At 40.9% G+C, this 21,524-nt stretch overlaps 1 protein-coding gene across 1 annotated transcript in view; it reads right to left on the minus strand.

Annotated features, from left to right (window-relative positions):
* LOC117457436 (S-adenosyl-L-methionine-dependent tRNA 4-demethylwyosine synthase TYW1-like) overlaps positions 1 to 21,524 on the minus strand; it is a 112,337-nt gene that overhangs the window by 14,175 nt on the left and 76,638 nt on the right. Inside the window, exons 12-13 of the mRNA XM_034097526.1 lie at positions 18,960 to 19,137; positions 9,789 to 9,924 (exon numbers count right to left, since the gene is read on the minus strand). Of these exons, the coding sequence (XP_033953417.1) occupies positions 9,789 to 9,924; positions 18,960 to 19,137 (314 nt within the window). The remainder of the gene's footprint in view (positions 1 to 9,788; positions 9,925 to 18,959; positions 19,138 to 21,524) is intronic.

The following is a 21,524-nucleotide window of genomic DNA, read 5'->3' on the forward strand; positions in this document are numbered from 1 at the left end:
TTGTTACTAATGCAACCACTGCATTCTACAGTTCTGTCTCGGACTGAAGACCTGCCCGTTTCCACTGCACCTTGGCCAACAATTCAAACAACACAGATAGCACTTAGAAAGGTTAAGTTATGGTACGTACAGGATTCTTGCTTTTTTTAGTTTGTATCTTCAAGGTTAATTGCACTTGTATCACTTTGGATAAAAGCGTCAGCTAAATGATGTGTACCGGTAAACACCTTCAGAGGGAGGGCACCATGTATTGCACAAAATGCCAGCACCTTCAAGTACGGGTGTTGCAGGTTAACATTTCCCTAATGTGCAGTTTTTATCATTCCAAATGACATTTGATCATTAAGTTATAGTTTATTCTGAAGTTGTTTTTTTATTGTTTGTATTTCAACTTTTAATTTCTGAATTTTCTCAAAGCATTTTTAATGATTAGAAAACTTAAACAATCAAATAAATATAGGATTACACCGACTGGAGTATGTATTAACAGATATTTTATATATGTATTAAGGTCAAGGTCAAGCGGACCTGAGATATCTCTTTTATTAGTTAACTCTCCCTGTGTAAAAAAACTGGATGGAAAGCCCCGCTAGCAGTTCAATGGTGTAGATTCAGGCTATTGTTGTTGCTGTATTGCGGGAGCAAGAGGATTATTGAGAATGTGATGGAGTGGAAGAAAGACACGGAGAGACAGGGGTTTGAAAAAGGGGATAGTGAGGACAGAGGACTTGAGAAATACAAAGAAACAAGTAATTGACAAAGGGAGAGTAGAGAGCACTCTTTCTCTCTCGCTCAGCGGAAGGTTATCTATAACACTCGGCCCTTTCAGCCCAGTAGGGAAGGGGATAATTGGTCAAAGCAAGTGGGAGGTGAGGTATTTCAAGCTGCCCCTGTTCCAAATACAACACTGAGGCACAACTCTATCAATCCCCGGTGCACTGTCAGGGAGGCCAGGTGGAGGGGAACAGAGAGGGATAAGCACTAAGGAGGGATGGAGATAGAGCCAACCATGAAAGAGGGACTCAGAATTATATGGAGCCGAGACAAAGCGTCTCTTTGTCTCGGGAGGGGTTATTGGAACATAAAGAGAGGGTTTCTTTTTGGAAACTGGGCACACAGGCAAACCATATTGTCACACTGACATTTACATGTGCAAACACAAGAACGCTCTCGAGCAAATTGAGTCATATTTATAAAAACATGTATTTTTTGATTTTGAGGTTTTAACATAAATATACAACTTTTAGTCATAAACCATTATTTAGATGCAGTGTTGAAAGGAGGAGACGGTGAGGAGGACATTTCCCAACAGTTCCGTGAGCCAGAAACAAACCGGCATACTGGGCATCAGATACAGCATATGGGCCTACTCATGGCTTTGTTAAAGCAGGGTATCTGCAGGGATCCATACATTTTAAGTGCTCATCGCCACTTCGAGTTTTCACCGGTTACCTTGGCGACACACTTTACCTCACATTTACGATATACAGTATGGATTGTCCTTCCTCCTTATCTTCCAACCATTTGGACGCAGACTTGCATTTCCCCATAACGATGTTGTTTAACAACCGGCGTAAACGGACCTGCTATCAAGCAGTGAGCGTGCGATGTCCTGTTCAGATGACGTCAAACCCAACGGGATGCCATCAATAAACTCCACAGAATCACACTACACACCTACGCCATGATTACATTCAGGCAGACTGTAGAACACAACCTCTTTGGACCATTTATATACTTATTGGAAACAAGCTACAAAATGTAACACCTTGGAAAATGCCCCTTTAATACTTTTTAATAGCCTTAATTTTTGCTAAATTGATTCAACAACTTTTAATACTTTTTAAGACCCCGCGGACCCCCTGTAAAGGGGCCCTATTATGTTCATTTTCAGGTTCATGTTAGTCTTTTGTTTCTCTACTGTGACATGTATGTACTTAAATGTTCAAGAAGCTCTTTATTGTTCTCATACTGCCTGTGCTGCAGCACATCTTTTCACCCTCGGTCTGAAACCAGAGCCCAGTCTGCTCTGATTGGTTAGCTGACCGGCTGTGTGTGATTGGCCCAACCATTTCGAGATACCCGCCACTTAGCCCTTAACGCACAATTTGTTAGAGCGCTATGTCACGGTGGGGGGGGGGAGTGTGTGGGAGGAAAAAATAAAGTTTGAGATGTTAGTGCTCTCCATTTAATGTTGGTCCATGCTTCAATATGCCACGGGTCAAACATGTCCTACCATGGATATGACCTAACTCTAAAATGACCCTTCGCTGCTTCCAACCTAACCTTCTCTCATCATACCCTACTATGCAAATCCATTGAGACTGTGCACTTCACTGAAACACATCATTAATACGATTAAAATAGTTGTTCACAGACTCACAGACTCCTATTCAAATGATCACTCTTCAAACACATCACATCAAAAGAAGGATCATACTTCAATATCACATTCCATAAGAAAGAAGCTGCGTAACGCTTCCATAAAGGAGATGACTGAGATCTGTCCATGTGATTGATGTCGCTGACAGAGGATGTACATTTGGTGTCTAACACATGGTATAAACATAAGAATGCTGAGCCAGGAAAGCTTGGTAAGACATTTGTTAGACACCAATTATAAAAAGGTATTCTTTAGATTGATACCCGTCAGACTCGGATGCAGTATTGGAAATAATGAGATACCAATGAAGTGGAATTAATTTGCCAGAGGGCTCAAGTGTCAGCCCCAGGTCCAGCAGGCCCTCGCTGTCACCCACCTGCCCTACACTGGATTCCTCTTTAGTCACTTGGAGCATGAGTCAAACTCAAGGGCCGAGGGCCAACACAATGACCTGCAAGAGCTTGCAAAGAATACAGTTCGCTTATCATATATTCAATACTGCTTTACAGAAGTACATGTCCAAAAATGCAACTCGATTTTATTACATGCATACTCAAACGTCTCAATAAAGGGTCATACAAATATGAATAATACAAAAATGTCAGAGTCGAGAAAAGACAAGCCGGTTCGTCACCTTTGCTACAAAGTGGTGGCAGTGCCAAATGAATACAATTTACAGCGGCAATTCAACTACAAAAATGGTGCCAAGTACGCTAACCTTGGTCGAGAAATCAAACAAAAAATAGAATGATTAAAAGGCAGCCTGCTTTAACATAATTTGATCCGTTTTATCAAAATCTTCATTCAATTTATGAAGAAAACTTGTTATGGTCATATTGGAATTTTGGTTGATTTGGATTTTGAATGATTGGAGAAAATAAGATTTATCGCACACACACGTTAACGATACTTTCAAGTTTGGTTGAGCAAAATGACCTCCACTTCAAACAAACGACATCATGGTCGCATGGATTAGCGTCACCACTGCTAAGATAAAGGCAGCTATTATTTGGTTAGCAGCTGCTGTGGGGTTTTTTTGTATTGTTTTTTTTTTTACTTTTATTGTCATTACATAGTACAGGTACTAGTAACGGAACGGTTACTCTGCATTTGACCCATCCTAGTATTAGGAGCAGTGTTTATGACAAATAGAAGGTTTAAACATTTACCAGTGGAGTATTTACTTGCATATTTTCTCTCATAGAACATATCCTGAACATCTCTTCAGCTTGTGTTAAAGGTGGGGTAGGTAATTTATTTCAGAAACACTTTTTGTTATATTCCATGGAATGCTCTTAACATCCCGATATCAATGAATATCTGAAGTGCTTTGACAAAAATCCATAAAAAAATGTCATCTGTGGAAGCCGTAGTACTGTAGAAAGCACGACCAATCATTTTAAGCCGGCCCGGCTAAAGTAACTGGATGGCCTACCTGCCTGTCAGCGTTCCATCTGTGCGCAAACTTATCTCGTGCCCTCATTGGTCATGTGCGCTTTCGTGTGTGTTGGAGGAGGGGCTCTGTTTTAGGTTTTCTGCACTGCTCTATTCAGACGATAAATACATTTTAAAAGCTTGTCAAGGCAGGATGACAGCTTTAATGATCAGTGCTAACGCTATCTCTGCTTTTCTCAGCGCACACTTTAAAGAGCCTGTGACACGAGTTTCCCCCATCATCCAAACCCTTACATTTGAGTAAATATTGTCCCCTTGAAAACCGTTACTGAACTGATTTTGGAGATTTGTACTTTGATAACCATTAATCTGCCTTCAATGTTGACCATTTTCTGGATCTTCTCGCGGATTCTTCAAGTCCCGCCAAATGATGGGTGACGTCATTGCGGGCACAGCGCTCCAGCTGCAAAAGCACCGTTCAGGATCCCAGCTTCTGCATGTAAACGCACGACGGCGCACACAGCAGCACGCTCAGACAGCGATGACAGTTTAATTTTGAACGTGTCTGAGAGCTCATGAGGCTGAAGGATCGGTTTATGTTGTATCTGTTAGAAGTTTAGGAATGAGGTGCGTCAATATGGGCGATCATACGGTCATGTAGCCAGTGGTGGACTGGGACTAAAAATCATCCCAGGACTCTCGACCGGCCCACTTCGGTACCGCTAGTAAGTTGTCAACGGGGGAGTGGGGGATGTGCTAGTGACTTATTCCGACCGGCCCACTTCGGTACCGGGCCAGTCCGCTACTGCACCCAGCCCAGCCCATGTAAACTGTCAACGGGGCGAGACTCGCTGCGGGGAAACGGTGGACCTAGTGTCCCGATCGGAGTGGGAATAATAATAATAAATAATAATAATAATACGTGCATTTTATCCATTCATTTCCCCAACATTGTGGTAAAAAAAACACACGTTTAATCCATGTTGTTGGTGAACTAGTACAACTACCCAAAGCATCGGTTTGTTTTCTCCTCAGGAAATGCAGACCGGCTCAAACAAACGATTTTTAATCATCATCCTCACGATCATTTAATGTATCATATGTTCGCCGCATTGACATGAAAGCACTAATAAATGTAGTTTCATCCACTTGAGTTTACAACTACAAAAATAATCGATTTGTTTTTATATCACATCCGACGGGAGGAAATTCAGCAGCTCCGATTTTTAAATCCTAATGTAATCATCTTCACCACGATAATTTATGTTTATGTCGCCGAATTGACATGAAAGTACTGACACATATGAATATACTGTAGTCAACTTCATTACAACGTTATTAACGTGCCTAAAACTCAGTAATTCACCATTTCTATGCATGACAACACACTTTGTCCGTGTTTGGCTCTCTCGCCGCACAGTGAAGCTCCCGCATTGACGTCACTTCCGGCTTCCCCCAAAACTTCAAAATGAGTCGAAGGAATTTCCCCGCGATGTTCGAAATTATTGATATTTATCGGAATGGTATCGCACCTTCTTTTTTAAACTGACGGTTCGAGATTAGAGAGTAGCCCAATATTTCATTGCACAACAGTTGTTGGAGGCTGTCACAGGCTCTTTAAGTTAGCATTGTACTATGTGCTCTGTTTAGCCCCGGACTGCCCCAGTTCATAAACAAGCTTGAATTAAAACACTCGTTTGTACTCCAAAGGGCCCATGCCACTCACAGTTATATGCATTTCAGTCACCAAATTCATAAAATCTTATCAGGGACCTTTACTTTCTTCTCCCCACTTTGCCTCACCTGCCAGCTCTGCGTGTGTGTGTGTTGGAGCACACCAGCCCGCCCGGGCCTTGATCAGACCACACCCAGGCACAGCGGTTTTCTCGTCAACGGGTGTATATATATAACGTATATATAAAAATAACTCGTCAGTGTATCATTGCACTATTACTAATATCATTGTTTATGTTCTTGTTTTTTCTAGTTCCTTTTGGGTTGCCTGACATGGCCGTGAAATCGCCAGCCAAGTTACAAATTCTTCTGAATCCCGATGACACCAGGAAGCTAGTTCTGCCTGATGGAATTCTAGAGACAATGGACTTACTGATGAAGTCAGGAAAGTGTGTGAAATAGTCACGTTTTGTTCAGTCGGATCATACATTTTTTTTATGGATTCATGATTAATAGATTTATGATTATAAAATTATAAAAGTAGGGTAGACATGTGGATATTATCCGACTGAACAAAACGTGATCCGTCTCTTAATGTGTGTCAACCACAGACCTTATTTCCAGCTATTTTCCACAATCCTATGGAGAAATTGCATTGCTTTTTTGTCGAAGGAACCGGAAGTGGTAAAATGATGACTTACTTCCGCGTTTTAGGACGCGTCACTGTGTCACTCTATAGGTGGACGTTTTAGAATGCAATATCAAGGCAGAGACATTGGAGATGCACTAGTCAACCTGACATCCACGGCTCACCTTGAAGATTTGACAACTATCAAGGTCATCCCAATACCTGATGATGGTGTCCAAGAATACATCTTTACCGTCTGTGAAGAAGCAGCGTCTGCTCAATCAGACGATACTGACCTCTTGTCCACTCCAGCTCAGTCTCTACAAGAACTCGTATCTGGTTGAAATGATTGAACTGACACAAAAGGCCAACCTTGTTCAAAGATTGCAATGCTAGGGATTGAACTGCATTTTCCGTTGCTTAATTGCTTTGGCCTCTGTATGTTTCATTTGAAGTTAAAAAAGAATGTGACTTCACAGATTCTGGTAAAGGTACTTAAACCCTTCTTAATGGCTAATACATGTTTATCTGAAGTTGTAATTAAGAGCTGCAGAAACATTGTTGAAGTGTTAAAAATGTAAAGAAAAACAAGATGTCATGCATACGTTAGTCTTTAATTAAAAGGCAGCCAGGTTTAAACGCATTACATATTCACATTTTAAAGGAGAGATATGCAAGCTAGTTTAACATGTTCATATGCATATTTGTGATGTATTTGATTAAGGGAGAGTTTTTTTAAACAAGTCAAAGTGATCTTGATTTACTTTTATTTATTTTTTACATAAGTGCAAATTGGTTGCATAATTTACTCAATTAATTGTATTAATTTATTGATGTATCTATTTTTAATTAAAAAAATATTGTATTTTATAAAACAGAATAGGTGATGCATATTTTAAACACATCCCAATAAATGTTAAGGTCTTTTGAAGAGAATATTCCTGTCTTTATGTGAACTGAGCTAAACAAAGTGTTATAAGTTTAAGTCAAAATGTAATTAGTTTACAGTAAACAAAACACAGTATTGTATTGATGTACATTCAAGTTTTTGCTTTGTAATAAAAGAAAATATTTTAAGCTATAATAAAAAATATTGCCTGCACAAAATGTATTTTTTTTTTTTTTCACAAACTTAAAAACTCTACTTAAATCTAATATAAATATGAGGTTAGTCCAAAAGGAAAAATTAAGTTATAACAAAGTAATAAATGTTGTGCGGTCTTCAGAATGAATCATCTTAATACTTAGTAAATATATATCTTAGACAGAAGCAATATTTTTTACTTGACTCAAATAAATGTTTAGGTCAAAAAATCAAGTTGGAATAAACAAAAAAAATTTGCTGTAACAAATTAGCGAAACATTTTTAAGTTAGTCCAAAGTATCAATTTTTTTAGTGTGGGGTCATTTTGCTGGTGCGCGATAGCACCGTTTTACCCGTCAAGTTGGCTCTTTGAGAAACATGTTAACAAGGAGAATCAATTTACACAAGCGGTCTGGTGTCTGGGCGCAGGCTGTAATGGACTTTCCACTTTTTTTTGTGGACACATCACACACTTACAATAAATGTACACCTCTGACCTTTTTGTTCAGCAGTGGCAGTTTTAAAGTGTTAAAAAGACTCAAGAATCAATAGCAAGTCACTCTTTCCCACTTGATGATAGTGTTAAAACTATAAAATGCTCTATCATTGATCGCAATCTAGCTGTCAGCCGATAGGAGTTTGTTGAAAATAGAAGATTTGCCAATCTGGGGTTTCTGAGAAGACTCAATCAGGCCTTTCATCTGCTGCGATTCACTCAAAACAAAAAGCATGAGTAAGAATCTGACACTTCAAAAGTGAGATGGAGATAATTTCCTTTTGTTAAAAAATCACCACCACATATTTTAATTTACAGCTTACCAAGAAATGTAATTGTGATATTCTGCTGTTTAAAATATTTAGTCCAAATGCATGCAGAGAACAAATATCTCTATGTTATTTCTAGAGCCGAGTCACCTTCTTCTTTGTTAAATGGCAAATAACATTTAGATGGGAAACTGGTGATGCCTTGTGTGCTCTGATCTGGGAGATCACAATGACAAGTGTTTCATGGGCTGAATAGTCAAAGTGTTCTTATTTATAGTAATGTGAAGTTTAAAAGAAAAAAGTGGCCTTATCTTCATTCATGAACATATTTATGTTTAGCTGTTCAGGGGCGGTTCTAGGGGGGGGCAGTGCCCCCCTAACACTGACTTTGGACCCCCCTGTGGCCCCCCTAAAAATGAAACGGAATGGGCGGAAGTAACGATATTTGTCATTCTAGTCGGACCCATTAGAGCAGGGGTCTCCAACACGTCGATCACGAGCTACCGGCATCTCGCAAGCCCTCAATAGCCCCCACTTTACAAATATGTTTTTTTAATCTTTTTAAATGTAACGCAAGCCGTCATCGCCACGGAGGAGCACACAGCCTCTGTGAACGAGCGAGACAGAGAGAGCACACCTTTATCTATTTAATGTGTTGTAAAAAATAAATAAATCATTCCAATGTGTACTATAGGATAGTAAAAAAAAAAAACAGTTTGAAAGGGGAGTGATTAGTAAAATATGCATTAAAAAAAAGAAAGAATACTAACTATAGGTAACATAAGATAAGAATAAACTAGTTTAAATTATTTGTTATTGGTTGTGATCATATTCTAAAGATGTTTTGAAAAGTATACAGCTCTCGTTCATATGAGTGTTGAGAGCTGTATCCATAAATTCATTTTGTGCTCAAAGTGAACTGAAAACGGGTCCTACAGACTCAAACAACACACAAAGGTAAGCATATAATAATGTGTAATGAAACAAATACCAATAACTGTATTGCATTGTTTTCTTAGGTGTATGCGCAGTTACTTCATACTGTCTTTGTCTTTTTTGTCCTGCATTTATTGTGCCCCCCTCAGAAAATAACTGGCCCCAGCCTGGACCCCCAGTCAAATTGGTCTAGAACCGCCACTGTAAACTGTTGCAATGTTAAGCTGCAAATTATCATCTAAAGTGCGCTGAACGGTGAGACTGGAAACAAAAAGCTTTTATATCTCTCAAACTTTTTTTCCTGTACATATTATACGTATCCAACTCTGGGGGAATGAGTAAGTATCGTATAAAAAATACATTTCAAATTCCTTATCAAAGCTAAGCTAAGTCGGATATTATTATAAAAACTGAATTTTTAGACATTATTTATATATTATTAATTATGATTGTGGAGCCAACAGAAATTAATTAAGAAATTAATGCAATAACGAGCATTTGATACGTATACCATTGCAATTCCATGATCAGGTAAAAAACGAAATAATAAATTCCATGTATTTAGGAAGTTAACAGGTCATATTTCCATCTATAGTATCTTATATGGCTGCGAAAATCCTTCCTTCTAAATAACCAAAATGTATTCAAATGTTTTGCCACAACCTTAACAATTCACATTCGAACACGTAATTGAACATTAGCCTTCATCCAATACTAATTTTAACTGAATTAATTTTGAATAATGTACCTTCATGAAATCTAAATCAGAAAATGTAAGTTAGCTCCATGATTTAGCAAAGCAGAACTGTGCTGCTAACAGCTAACGCTAACTAGCTCTCCCTATTCCAAAATACAGCATTATTCCGGGAACATAGGGTGCATTATTCTTGATTCTCAATGTACCTGATGAAAAACCGGCTTACCTTCTCTCCCAGGGCCCGGAGGCTGTCCAGGAAGCGGGACCAGAAGTCCTTAAAAAGTGGACGGTCAATCTTCTTCAGACTGTCTTTGGTGCTGGCGTCCACACTGACATACAGCTGGGTGACTGGCACAAGGCTCCTGGAAAGAGTAGAACATATGGAGGAGAAATGAGGGTAGGAATAATAATGAACCGAGGTGGCATTTAAACGCTTTGCTCAAAGCAACACTCATTGCACAGACTGGAATGGCAAAATAAGTGGGCAGAGGAGTAGGAAGCTTCTCATCAATATTAAATAATTTAAGAAGACATTAACTTGTGTGCATTTAGCTGCAGTGAGGGACACTCAGGAATCAGGATTAGCAGGAGGATGCACAGGATTATTAAACACTACCAGAAAAGTATCAAAAATGCACACAACTGAAACAAGAACAGTTCCCCTAATGCTTCTTACTTTTAGATGAGAAATTAAAAGATATGCTGTGCTAAGAGAGGCCATTATGTAGCGATGCAAAAACAAACCAAGTAGCCAAACAAGCAACGAGACAGGGGTCTGGAAATTCAGCTTGTTCTACTATAGGAGAATTCCACTGATCTAAGCATTTCAGGAGGAGAGACTCAACTCAGCTCCTCTCCAACCAGGAGACTCTGAAGACAGGGAAGAGAAAGGCTGATGGGTACCAGCAGAGGCAGGGTTTCCCACTAGTGATGTGTCGATCGCGAACTTAAAAGAGCCGGCTCAAAGAGCCAGCTCTTTTAAGTGAACGACGGGAGCCGGCTCTCGCCCGCGAACGAGCCGTTTTTTGTTTTGTTTTTGCGGAGGGATCTAGATCGGCATGAAGGCAGATTATGCAATGGCAATGTGGACATTATCCTGCTTATTACACATGGCCACATTCTCAACAAAGTAACGACATGACTCCCAATAATAATTGAAATGCTTTTATGGATTTAGAAAAATATTTTATTGATTTAAAAAATTGTTTTATGTATTGATTTAAATTGACATGCATCCGCTAAGAAAAGTAGTCCGTTGTTACTGTTTGAACTAACGTAACAACGGCAGCCAGGAACTGCTTCTATAGTGTTTTTGAGGAGCTTTTTGATGACAGATTTGAAAACATCGTTGCTTGCTTTAAAAGTAGCACAATTCATGATGTCAAACCTTGGAAAGTATCTAGATATCCCTGCTCTAATGCCAAAAGTAACTGGCAACTGAATATATGTCGCCGTTTGATGTCTATGTCTGGACCTCTGCGTAAAAAGGAGGGTTTCTGCCCCATTACTTCTCTTCTTACTTCTATAAGAATAAAACACGGAGGACGGAGATCTCTTTTTGTCCCCCTCTTCTCCCCGCTGCAGCCTAGCAGCTGATCTCAAAGCACGCTCCCCTCTCCTGCAGGGAGAAAAACTATATTTATATACTTTATATAGGTTGATACAGTAGCCCCTTTTTTTTAAAATAGTTTTTATAGGTGTTGCCATCTGTTTTGTGTAGCGTGGTTCTACAAGCAAGTCAATGCATTCATTGGGTGGTATCAGAGAGGTACAAGGGTCTGTAAATACAATGAAAACAATTAGCCACAGCAAATAATTTATATTAAACATGTAATTTTTACTTTAGAATACTTCAGTACAAAGGATGTCTTGAATAATTTAAGTGATATATGTGTACACATATAAATCATTAGTCAAAACAGGGCTACATTTGATTTAATTAAAAGGTATAATATGTGGTAAACTGAAGAGCCCTTTGGGAGCCGAAAGAGCCGGCTCTTCTTGGTGAGCCAAATGTTCCGGCTCACCAAGAAGAGCCGGAATTCCCATCACTATTTCCCACACATAGACTTTATTGGGCGGGCCGCCCAGGTATATTAACGGCCGCCCAAGTATATTTCGCGACCCATTTCGTTTTTTAAACGTTTTTTTTATGTATTGTGAATGCTGCGCAAATGTGGGTCTGCCTCACACAGGGTGACTGGCTGTCTATGATGTGGCCTGCCAACATGGCCACTGTCATACAGATACGATACGATACGATATTACTTTATTGTCAGATCAAGTCTGAAATTTGACTTACGTGACAGCAGCTCCATGTCCAACATCAACAGACAAATATGCATACACAAATACATGAAACACAAACATTTAACATAACAGCACAATCAGTGAGAGAAAAACATGCTCAAAGAGCCTTCAGCGTGCATCTGATCTGGGATTTAGCTCTGTACTTACTGTGAGGACTGACTGATGCACAAAGGAGTGCTTCAGTCTGACTTTATTGAATCGTGGGACCCTGTATCTCCGATTAGATGGTAGCAGTTCATATTCACTGTTCAGAACATGGTTTGGCTCAGAGATGATGTTGTTGGACAGCCTCACTAGGTTGTTATGATAGGCTGAGTCATAGAGTCTCTGACAGGTTGACCAACAATATTTGAGCAGATCTTTAACAGGTGGAACGGTTTTGATTTTAACGCTGCCAACAGACATCTGTACCAGGTAGTATTGCAGTACTGTAGAATGGACATGATCACAGATGTAAAGAACAACAGAAGAATTTCTCTGCTCGCGCCAAAAGACCTAAGACGGCGGAGAAAATAAATTCTTTGTTTTGTCCTTTTACTCAGATAATCAATGTGATCCTTCCATGACAGCAGATGGTCAATCATAACACCCAGGTATTTGTATGAAACTCCCTGCTTGATCTCATCTGTATGGATGACAATGGGGACCTTATGGGAGTCAGATGGTGAGCCAAAAATGATTTCCTCAGTTTTCTTGGTGTTGATCTCAAGAGCATTGCTATCAGTCCACTCGACCACCTGATGTACAGCCTGTTGGTGCAGCTCAGGGTCGTCTGTGTTACTGAGCAGAGATATTATTGCAGTATCATCAGAGTACTTAATGATGAATTGATTTGGTGTGTTGGTACGACAATCATCAGTGTAGAGAGTAAAGAGCACAGCGGAACTCACGCAGCCCTGGGGGGCCCCTACATTGGTTGTGATGACAGATGACAGGGTTTTGTTAACCTTCACAAGTTGCTCTCTACTGGTGAGGAAAGCAGCATACCAGTAAATCAGGTATGGATTTACTTCCATTTTGGCCATTTTTGACCCCAAGATGTCTGTTTGTATTGTGTTGAATGCTGATGAGAAGTCTAGGAAGAGGGCTCTTGCATAGGTGTTACGTTTGTCTAAATGTTTAGTGATGATGTGAACCAACGTGGCCACAGCATCTTCCGTACCACACCCTTGGTTATAGGCAAATTGGTATGGATCAAGTTTGTCTTGTGTTGTACTGATGAGGAATCGGAGCAGAATTCTTTCTAGTGATTTCATAATCACTGATGTGAGGGCTATTGGTCTGTAGTCCTTATGTTCTTTTGGGCATGGAATTTTGGGCAGCGGTTTGATGTGGGAAGTTTTCCATGACAGAGGGATGGTGTGTGTGTCAATGGAAGCCTGAAAGATGGGTTGCCACACTGGAGCCAGCTCAGTAGCAACGTTTTTCAGCAGCAGAAAACCGCTGCACCCATCTGGCCCAGCCGCTTTCTTGGTGTTAGTGCACTGAAATGTTTTTCTGACCTCTTCAACACTGATGGTAATTGTGTCAGAGGAAGTAGGTATTATGGTTTCGAGCATTTCAGTGCACTTTGCAGAATTATCCAGTGACTCGAAACGGGTAAAGAACGTGTTTAGTTCGTTAGCAAAACAAAATTCATTTTCTGTCACAATGGGTTTAGCTGAGGGTGGCATTCCTGTCATGGTTTTCATGGTGTCCCATACTTTTTTGGGGTTTTTTGGCTTTAAAAGCATTTTCCAAAAGCTCTCTGTGTGCCAGTTTTGATTCCCCTCAATTTGACTTTCAGTTCTTGCTCTGTCTGTTTAAGTGCTCCATAGTCTTTGTTTTTGAAAGCTATTTTCCTGGTATTTATAACGGTTTTAAGATCATAAATCAAAGCCCTTGATTGGTCTCTGTGTGTCATTCAAGCTCGGGATAACCTCAGCTCAGGTGAGGTAAGGGACTCTCTGAGTGTTTAGATAGTTAACTTAGTCTAAGTTCTCAGTGGGTCTCAAACGGTTTGGTCACCATTTATGTAAACACATATTTCAATTTGAGGGGGTAGTGATTAGTCAAATATGCATGAGTTAAGTTAACTAGGTGTAAAAAGGTAAGATACACTTTTAAAACTTGTTGAGAGCTAAAACTAGTTATGCTGCTGCCTCAAATGCCCCTTTCACACCAACGCGTTTTCAACTCCGGCTCGGAGCTGGAGCCTGAAAAGTACCGGTTTTTCCTGTTCACCGCCTCTTAGCTCCGGAATCCGGTTCACTTCCAGCTCCAAAAAATGGTCAGTCTAGAGGCAAGAGCTTCGGAGCTAAGAGGTAAAGTCGTCCCTTGTAAAGTCGTCCGATGCCTTCCATTTCGTTTCGTAAGAGGATAACCAAAGCGAACAGCGCTTCAATACAATCGGCCATTGTTGTTGTTGTCGATGTGAGGGATTTCCACGGTTTGGATTTTATGAAGCAGGCACGTAAACGGTGACGCCATGACGCAGCAGCGGCAGCTCTGGGCGGTGTGAGCAGAGCGGGAGCAGAAAAGGGAAACCGGAGCTGAACCAGAAAAGCTCCCGCTTGGAGCTAGGAAGGGAAAAGCGCTGGTGTGAAAGCCGCAAAAGAGGAGCAGGGGGAGAGGGGGGAGAGGAGGGAGACAGGAGAGGCTGATTCAGGAGCCCAGACACACTCACAACTATAAATGAACCAATAATAAATAAATAAACAAGTTTCAGTGGATATAGTATGCTATTGGTTATGGCCATGATTTTATGATTATTGAAATGTATACAGTTCTGTTTCATGGGTGTTCCCATAGATCTAGTCTCTTTATTTCCCCCTCAAAATGCACCAGATTGATACATTTAAATCCAACATTTAAAAATAAATCTTACCGGGGATCGTATGCCCCCGGAACCCCCTGGAGGATTTGAGGTCCACCCCCACTTAAAATCACATGGATAGGTTCCTGAATACATTTACAATTTTATTTTAATAGTAACCCATGTCCATATATGTATTTGTGGGTAGTAGATTTAAACTATAGGGCTATCACTATGGGCGGCAACATTGTAAATATTGACAAATAAATCCAGCAAAATGGCACAAAAAAAAAGTGGCCTGGCTGGGTGTATCATTTCCGGCCTGACTTAGGCTGGAGCCACACGAGGACAATAAAGCAAACGGACCGAAATCGTTATCAAAAAAGTCTTCCGTCCACACGCAATAGGCACCAGAAACGTGTCCGTTCACACGAGACCGCTCAAATGCGCTGGAGACGCAGTAGTACATATGCCAGGCCTGTAAGTGGCGCTACTGCCACAAAATACACCAAAAGCAGCGAAGAAGACTTCTCGCGCATGCATGGTTGCCATGGTCGCCCTTCTGTTTATTCTCCGCGATGGATTTAGCAGCAGAGGTGGGGTTTCGCCGGTCAACATGTCCGTTAAAGTTTAAATCTTCCGGACAAAATTTGAAAAGTGCCGAAGGTCAAAGGTCAAAGATCTTCTTTGTTATTTATTGAGCTTTAAAACAAACGAATAACGACTCTATATAATAATATAAGAATAATAGACGGAGGACAGAGCCTCTCTTTTCAGCCCCTCTCCTGACAGCCCGTCAGTATCTGTGGTCTCATGCAGCTGGCTGATCCAGTAATGAGTGACCCGACAGTACAAATAAACATATTTATAATTAGTTTAGGTAGTTTGAGAGGTAATTAAAATAGCTAAGGGTGATGATCTAACTTGAAGTGTGTGTTTTGTTCCGCTCATCGCTCCATCACAGCGGGCGGAGCTGCAGGGTATCATGCAGAGCTGCGTGTCTCCTCTCCTGTCCGATAAGACTTCACTCGCGTTTATGTCCATATCGATCACATCTAGCTGGAAGCTCCTGCTGGGTGCACTGCGAGATACCGGGACCTGCCTCGAAACACTGGGGCTATTGCGTCATCGTTATCAGGAAATGATCGTATAGGCGTAAACACGGAGCCGTTTGCCCCCACAGAGCGTTTCGTTTGCAGGTCTACCCACCTTGGGACCCGTTATCGTTGTATGCGTTTCCCTGTCGGCCTCGTGTGGCCTAACCGTCTATCTGATAGAGAACTCTAGCAGATACGACCGCTATCAACCTCGAGTGGCCTTATTGTCTCGGTCCAGCCCTGCCTGTACCTGTTCGCTCTGCCATCGCGTGAAGGGTCTGCTCACAAGCGACCAACAGAAAGGTTAATGTTATTGTTGCACGTCACCTCACACACACCCCCACCCCAAGTATATTTCAGATCTGTGGGCAACACTGAGAGGTATTTGACATCTCAGTCTGTGACGTGGAAGTTAGCTGACATATTATTGATTATGTCGGGGAGTGTCTCGATAAACCTGGACTACTCGAGATTTGTGGTCAATATGATGCGGAGTGACAGAAACCAAGGTAAACATATTGACATGTATATATTTCATGTTTATTGTAAACAGGCTAATTAAGCATTTTTTTTGTTATCTCAAATCTTATGTCATCAATAAACTTTATTTTACTGTTCTTCTCTTCTTTTCTGGTACCAGATTAATCAAAACCTAAAGCCTTGTATCTGGATGAAGATTTACAATGCAACCTTTAAAGTGCACCTATCATGCTATTTTTAGGCAATAGCATAGGTCTCAGATATATAAAAATATATAAAAAACATGTCTATGAAGTGTTTTGTTCAAAATACCAAACAGATCACCCATTCTAGCCATGCCTCATATCCCTCTATTTCACTTCCTGTTTCTAAAGTGCTGATTTGGGGTATAAAGCTTTAAAAAATAAAATAAATGTATAATAAAAAAAAAAGGAGGGGGCTGAGCTAATGCGGGAGATTCTACCGGCAAATATTGCGGTGATGAAACGCCATATCATGGATTATCAAGGATTATCTCTGAAACAGTGTGGAGCTCAATGGCTTTCTCTCTTGCCGGTTATATTATACCACAAGGCGAGTTCCTTTTTATTTCCTGCTTCTTCACACACATGCTGTGCAGTACAGATTAGCTCTGAGTGTTAGCGATGCTAATGTGAACACTGACCATATTACATCCAAAACAGTCAGGCATTGTTTCTGATAGCAACGTATCTGATAGGGCCGTGAGTGTAAAGCCAGCCTACATTTCTGATATTACGTCATATCGGACGCAAATCTGGATCAGCTCCGTTGTAGCCCCGTTTTTAGAGATTTAGTTACGGAGGAAAAGAGAGAGGGTTTTATTTTCTGACGCTGCGTGAGTTCCCTGACACACTGGGGACACATAGTTATGTATAAAAGACATAAAAAAAGTGCGTTTTGCATGATAAGTCCCCTTTAAGAGAAGTCCTATGGGGCATTGTTTAAAGGAGCCCTATTTTGTTCATTTTCAGGCTGGCTCTTTTGTGAATGGTCAAGCACTTAGAGATCTCCCGCCCCTTAGCCCTTTCATATACAATGTGTTGTAGCGCTAGCCAATAGGAGTGTGACTGTTAAGTAGTGTTAGAAATTAAAATCAATGTTTTATGGCATAATTTAGTTTAAACATACCGTCAGCTTAAAAGCCGTTTTATTCTGAAAAAAACGGAAGTTCTCGCACAATCTTAATGGCAAGCTTTTATTCTGAAAATCCTTCTTCTCCGGTTAGCATTTAGCATGTGGCTAATATTAGAAATATGAATGTGAAATGACACGGAGTGTTGCACACCAAAACCTACTGATTTTAACATCTATAGACGTCGAGATATTCATTATTATTGCTGAATATTAAATGAAGGTACAGTTTATTTGAATACGTTTTGTTTACAGACGTGAGTAGGTATGACGACATCCGGGGCTACTGTAAATGATAACTGCCGCAAAGTACTTTCAGTATTTCTAAAGTGACTATTATAGCCGTTATAATGCAATAAATAAAAAGTCATGAAAGAGATAAGGAGGAGAAAAGGCGTGTGGAAGTATGCAATGGACATTGAAGAATAAGGCGGGCGGGCCCCCCTTCTTCACAGCATGGAAGAGGATAAAAGGGGACGGCTGAGCACAGCTCGGCCTCTCTCCTTCGCTGCAGCCACATCAGAGACAACGCCGGCTTTTGTCTCGTCATTACCTTCTGCTTGTTCTATTACCACGTTACTTAATTAAAGTACCCATTTGAACCTTCTCAGAGACTCCATTGGTCTCCTTATTTTAAGTTTCTCTCCTGGTAGCTAGAGGAGCATCACAGTTTTCTTCAGTAGTGATGTCACTATGTCACGGAAGTTAACAAAGGATTCCAATTGAGGTTTTTTTATGTGGGCAGAGCATGGGGCAGAGGGGAATGCGAGAGAAACTCCCTAAGGAGGGAACACAGGGATTTTAGCCTTTGCAGACCATTTACATGCACAGAAACTTATAGAACAAACTACAGAAGAGGGAAAACCCCAAAAAGCATAATAGGGCCCCTTTAAGTAAGATATAGCATCACACACACAGATTTACTGTGGTGACACTTCTTTTGAAAATTTAGATTTTTTTCAAATTCCTTCCGTGTGAGTTTTTTTGTGGAGCTAGCAGCAAGTATTTATAAGTGGAAATGGTTTATTAAGCACTCGAGCAAAGGTTCCAAATACATTATGATGGTTTGAAAAGGGCCAGTTCACCCAAATTACAGAACACTCACTTGTCCTAAGTGGCACCTGCTCATGCACAATGTTTGATGTGCGAAGGTTTTGATCTGCAAGATTCTGAAACCGATACAACTGAAGCTAATGTTTTTTTGTGCTGCTCAAAGCACTAAAAGTTTAATTTGACTACATATTGCTGATTCGTTATATAAAGCCTAACAAACAAACAACTCTAACCAACACAAAGTATTTTACCCTATTATTAGAGGACACACAACACTCGTGGAGGCCAAACCTTTGATCGTCCCTGCTGGGGAACAATATAACTGCTGAGACACACTCCCACTACTTCCTTTTTTCTAAACTTCAAACAGCTTGCCAAGGCAGAAGGTACAAATATACTACAGGAACATAATGAGCTGAAACAGATTGGATGGGAGGAATATTTTGAGAGAAGAAATAAATAGAAACAACCCCCCCCAACTAAATTATCTATGTGTCTCTTTCACCCCTACCTGATCTCCTCAGGAAACTGTGCGTTGGTGACCAGGAAGCTGGAGATGTGATGGGTGTGGAGGAGGCGGATGAAGGTGTTGATTTCAGGGTACATGATTGGCTCCCCCACCAGGGAGAGGGCACAGTGTTTGACTGCCAAGCCCTCCTCGTAGCGCTCAGGCTTCACTCCTGGGACACCTGGAGGGGGGGAAGGAACAGATGATTGTTTTCATGCTAATACACCTTCAACTCAATCAATGTCTCCCACCAATAAAAGCATCACAACAAGTAAGCCTCCCACGGTATTTTTGCCTGTTTTTAGAAGAATAAATGGTCAAACCAACTCCATACGTGGAGTGGATTGGATTTTTACACCACAGTGTTGCTACCAGTGTTTATGACTACAGCTGTGATAGTCGCTGATTAAAGTCCCCAAACCGACATGCCCTTGAGCAAGGCACTGAACCCTAACAGCGCTCCCCAGGCGCTGTAAATATGATAGTTGTCCACTGTTCCTAATAGTATCAATAGTTTAATGCTGAATCTGGGGCAGGCGGTATCTCAGTCTGTAGAGGCTTAGCTTGGGAACCATATGTCACTGGATGGTCACTGTGTAAATACAAAACATGTTGTGTGTCCTGGTAGTGGAAAAGGTGCCAGATCACTTTTTGGGTGTACCGGGTGTCGTTGAGCAAGACACAGAACCCCCAGCTGCTCCAGGGCGACAACACCTGGCAGCTCCTTTGCTCTGACACCTCTCCATTAATGCATGTTTGTATTTCAACTATTATAAAACAGCTGCATTTCCCCTAGGGGAATCAGAAAGCATGCCTTCTAAAATCAAAAGAGCACCAAGTAAAGAAAAACAGTGGGAAGGAACAGGATGAGGTCAGGGTTTGAAGTGAGGTCAAACTGAGTAATTACCAATAGGGACAGGAGAGACGTGTGGTGGTCATGAAACATGAGCAGAGAGAGGGGAGACGGGGAAAGTTGGAGCTCTGGGAGTCGGGCCTGAAGCCCAGACTGTCTCCTCCTCTCCCTCTCTCCTTCTTTCCACTGGGTGGTCTTGGACTCTCCTAGTGCTCAGTGGATCTCCATGCAAAGACCAACAGGTGCTGTTAAAATACGCCCAGCATAAATTCTGAGTATGATAATGAATGTTATGAAGTGTAATAGACTGCTGCTATTAACCTTTAAGATTACTACGTATGTTGAATTTTAAAAAGACCAGATGAAATTAATTTAAGAGGAGAGGAATCAAGTCTCAGTTTTATCATCCAATTGAGGAAAATCCATCATTGGACCACGACCACAGGCCGCCATAATGACATACATTTGATGCATAGGATTAAACTAAATTAGATTAATGATGTGTCATTAGTTGAATATGTAGATGTGTATAAACCATGTTTAATTAAGTCTCTTTCTCTGGGTTTGGCAATGGTGGAGAGGTAGGGGATGTGAAATAAGTTAACAGGAGAAAAGTTCATATAAGAGTGAAAATGGACTGCTGTGCATTTAGCTGTCCTTTCAGGCCCCTCCCCTTTTGGAGCGTAGGGCAGAATTAGGAGGGAATTCCGTCTCGTAGCGTTTGTGCACTGGTTTGAAATGCCGCTCCTAAATTACCCTTCTTCAATAAAGCCACGCTCGCATTGCAGATGGACATTGAATTGGAATAGATACACAAATAATTGTCAAAGAATATTTTAAGGAGATCTCTTTGTGTTCTGAGGTTTTCAGCTTTTCTGGTAGACTGTTACCAATCACAAAGATATGCATTTCGTTGAGTCGCATGTGCCCCGTCTGTAACTTGAGGAGGACAAAGGTCAAGAGGACCTCTGTCTTCCTGTGGGTGAGGGGTTTGGGGCACATGAGAAGTTGCAAAACAGAGGTGTTTTGTTCCAAATGTATGGTACTAATTAGAGAAAAGGCGGGCTCTTAGTTCCCTCCTTTTCTGCTGTATAGATCTGTGTTTCTGTCTCCCTTTGGGCAGAGTTGATTTGGTTGATGCACAAGAAAGATGTGAATATACCTTGTGAACTCTCCGGCCGTATTTTCTCTCACAATAAATATCAGTGTTTGACTAAGGCGAATCCCAGCTTCCATCCTTTCCTGAACATTGGTTCTGCATTGCTGCACAGAAGTTTTCTTCACAAATTGGCGTTGTCGACAGGATACCAAAAGATCTTCAGAACTGGTAAGTGTAATTTCAAATCTATATTTGGACATTGCCTTACCAGAATCTGTGATTGACGGTATCATAAAATGACCTGTGAAACTGAGCGGCTGCATTTTTTTTGGTTTCTCTACTCTTTACATCTGGGGGTGTGACCAAATTTGGGTTCGGAGAGACTTTAAAGAAGGGCATCAGTAAAGTGGAGCTTCTGTTTAAAAGCAATGTAAAGATTTGTATTGAAACAAATCGCCGAATTCTGGAGGTCTCAGCGGTCAACTGGTTAAATTAACAGCAGGCATCCCTCGGATCCGCCTGCAGCTGCTGCAGGGAGTATGTGTTGTGATTTCACCCCCCCCTGCGGGAGCAGCAGGCGAAGAGGAAGAAAGCACAGAGTGTCATATATATTTTC

This window comes from Pseudochaenichthys georgianus, chromosome 13 (assembly GCF_902827115.2).
Source record: "Pseudochaenichthys georgianus chromosome 13, fPseGeo1.2, whole genome shotgun sequence".
Classification (NCBI taxonomy): domain Eukaryota; kingdom Metazoa; phylum Chordata; class Actinopteri; order Perciformes; family Channichthyidae; genus Pseudochaenichthys; species Pseudochaenichthys georgianus.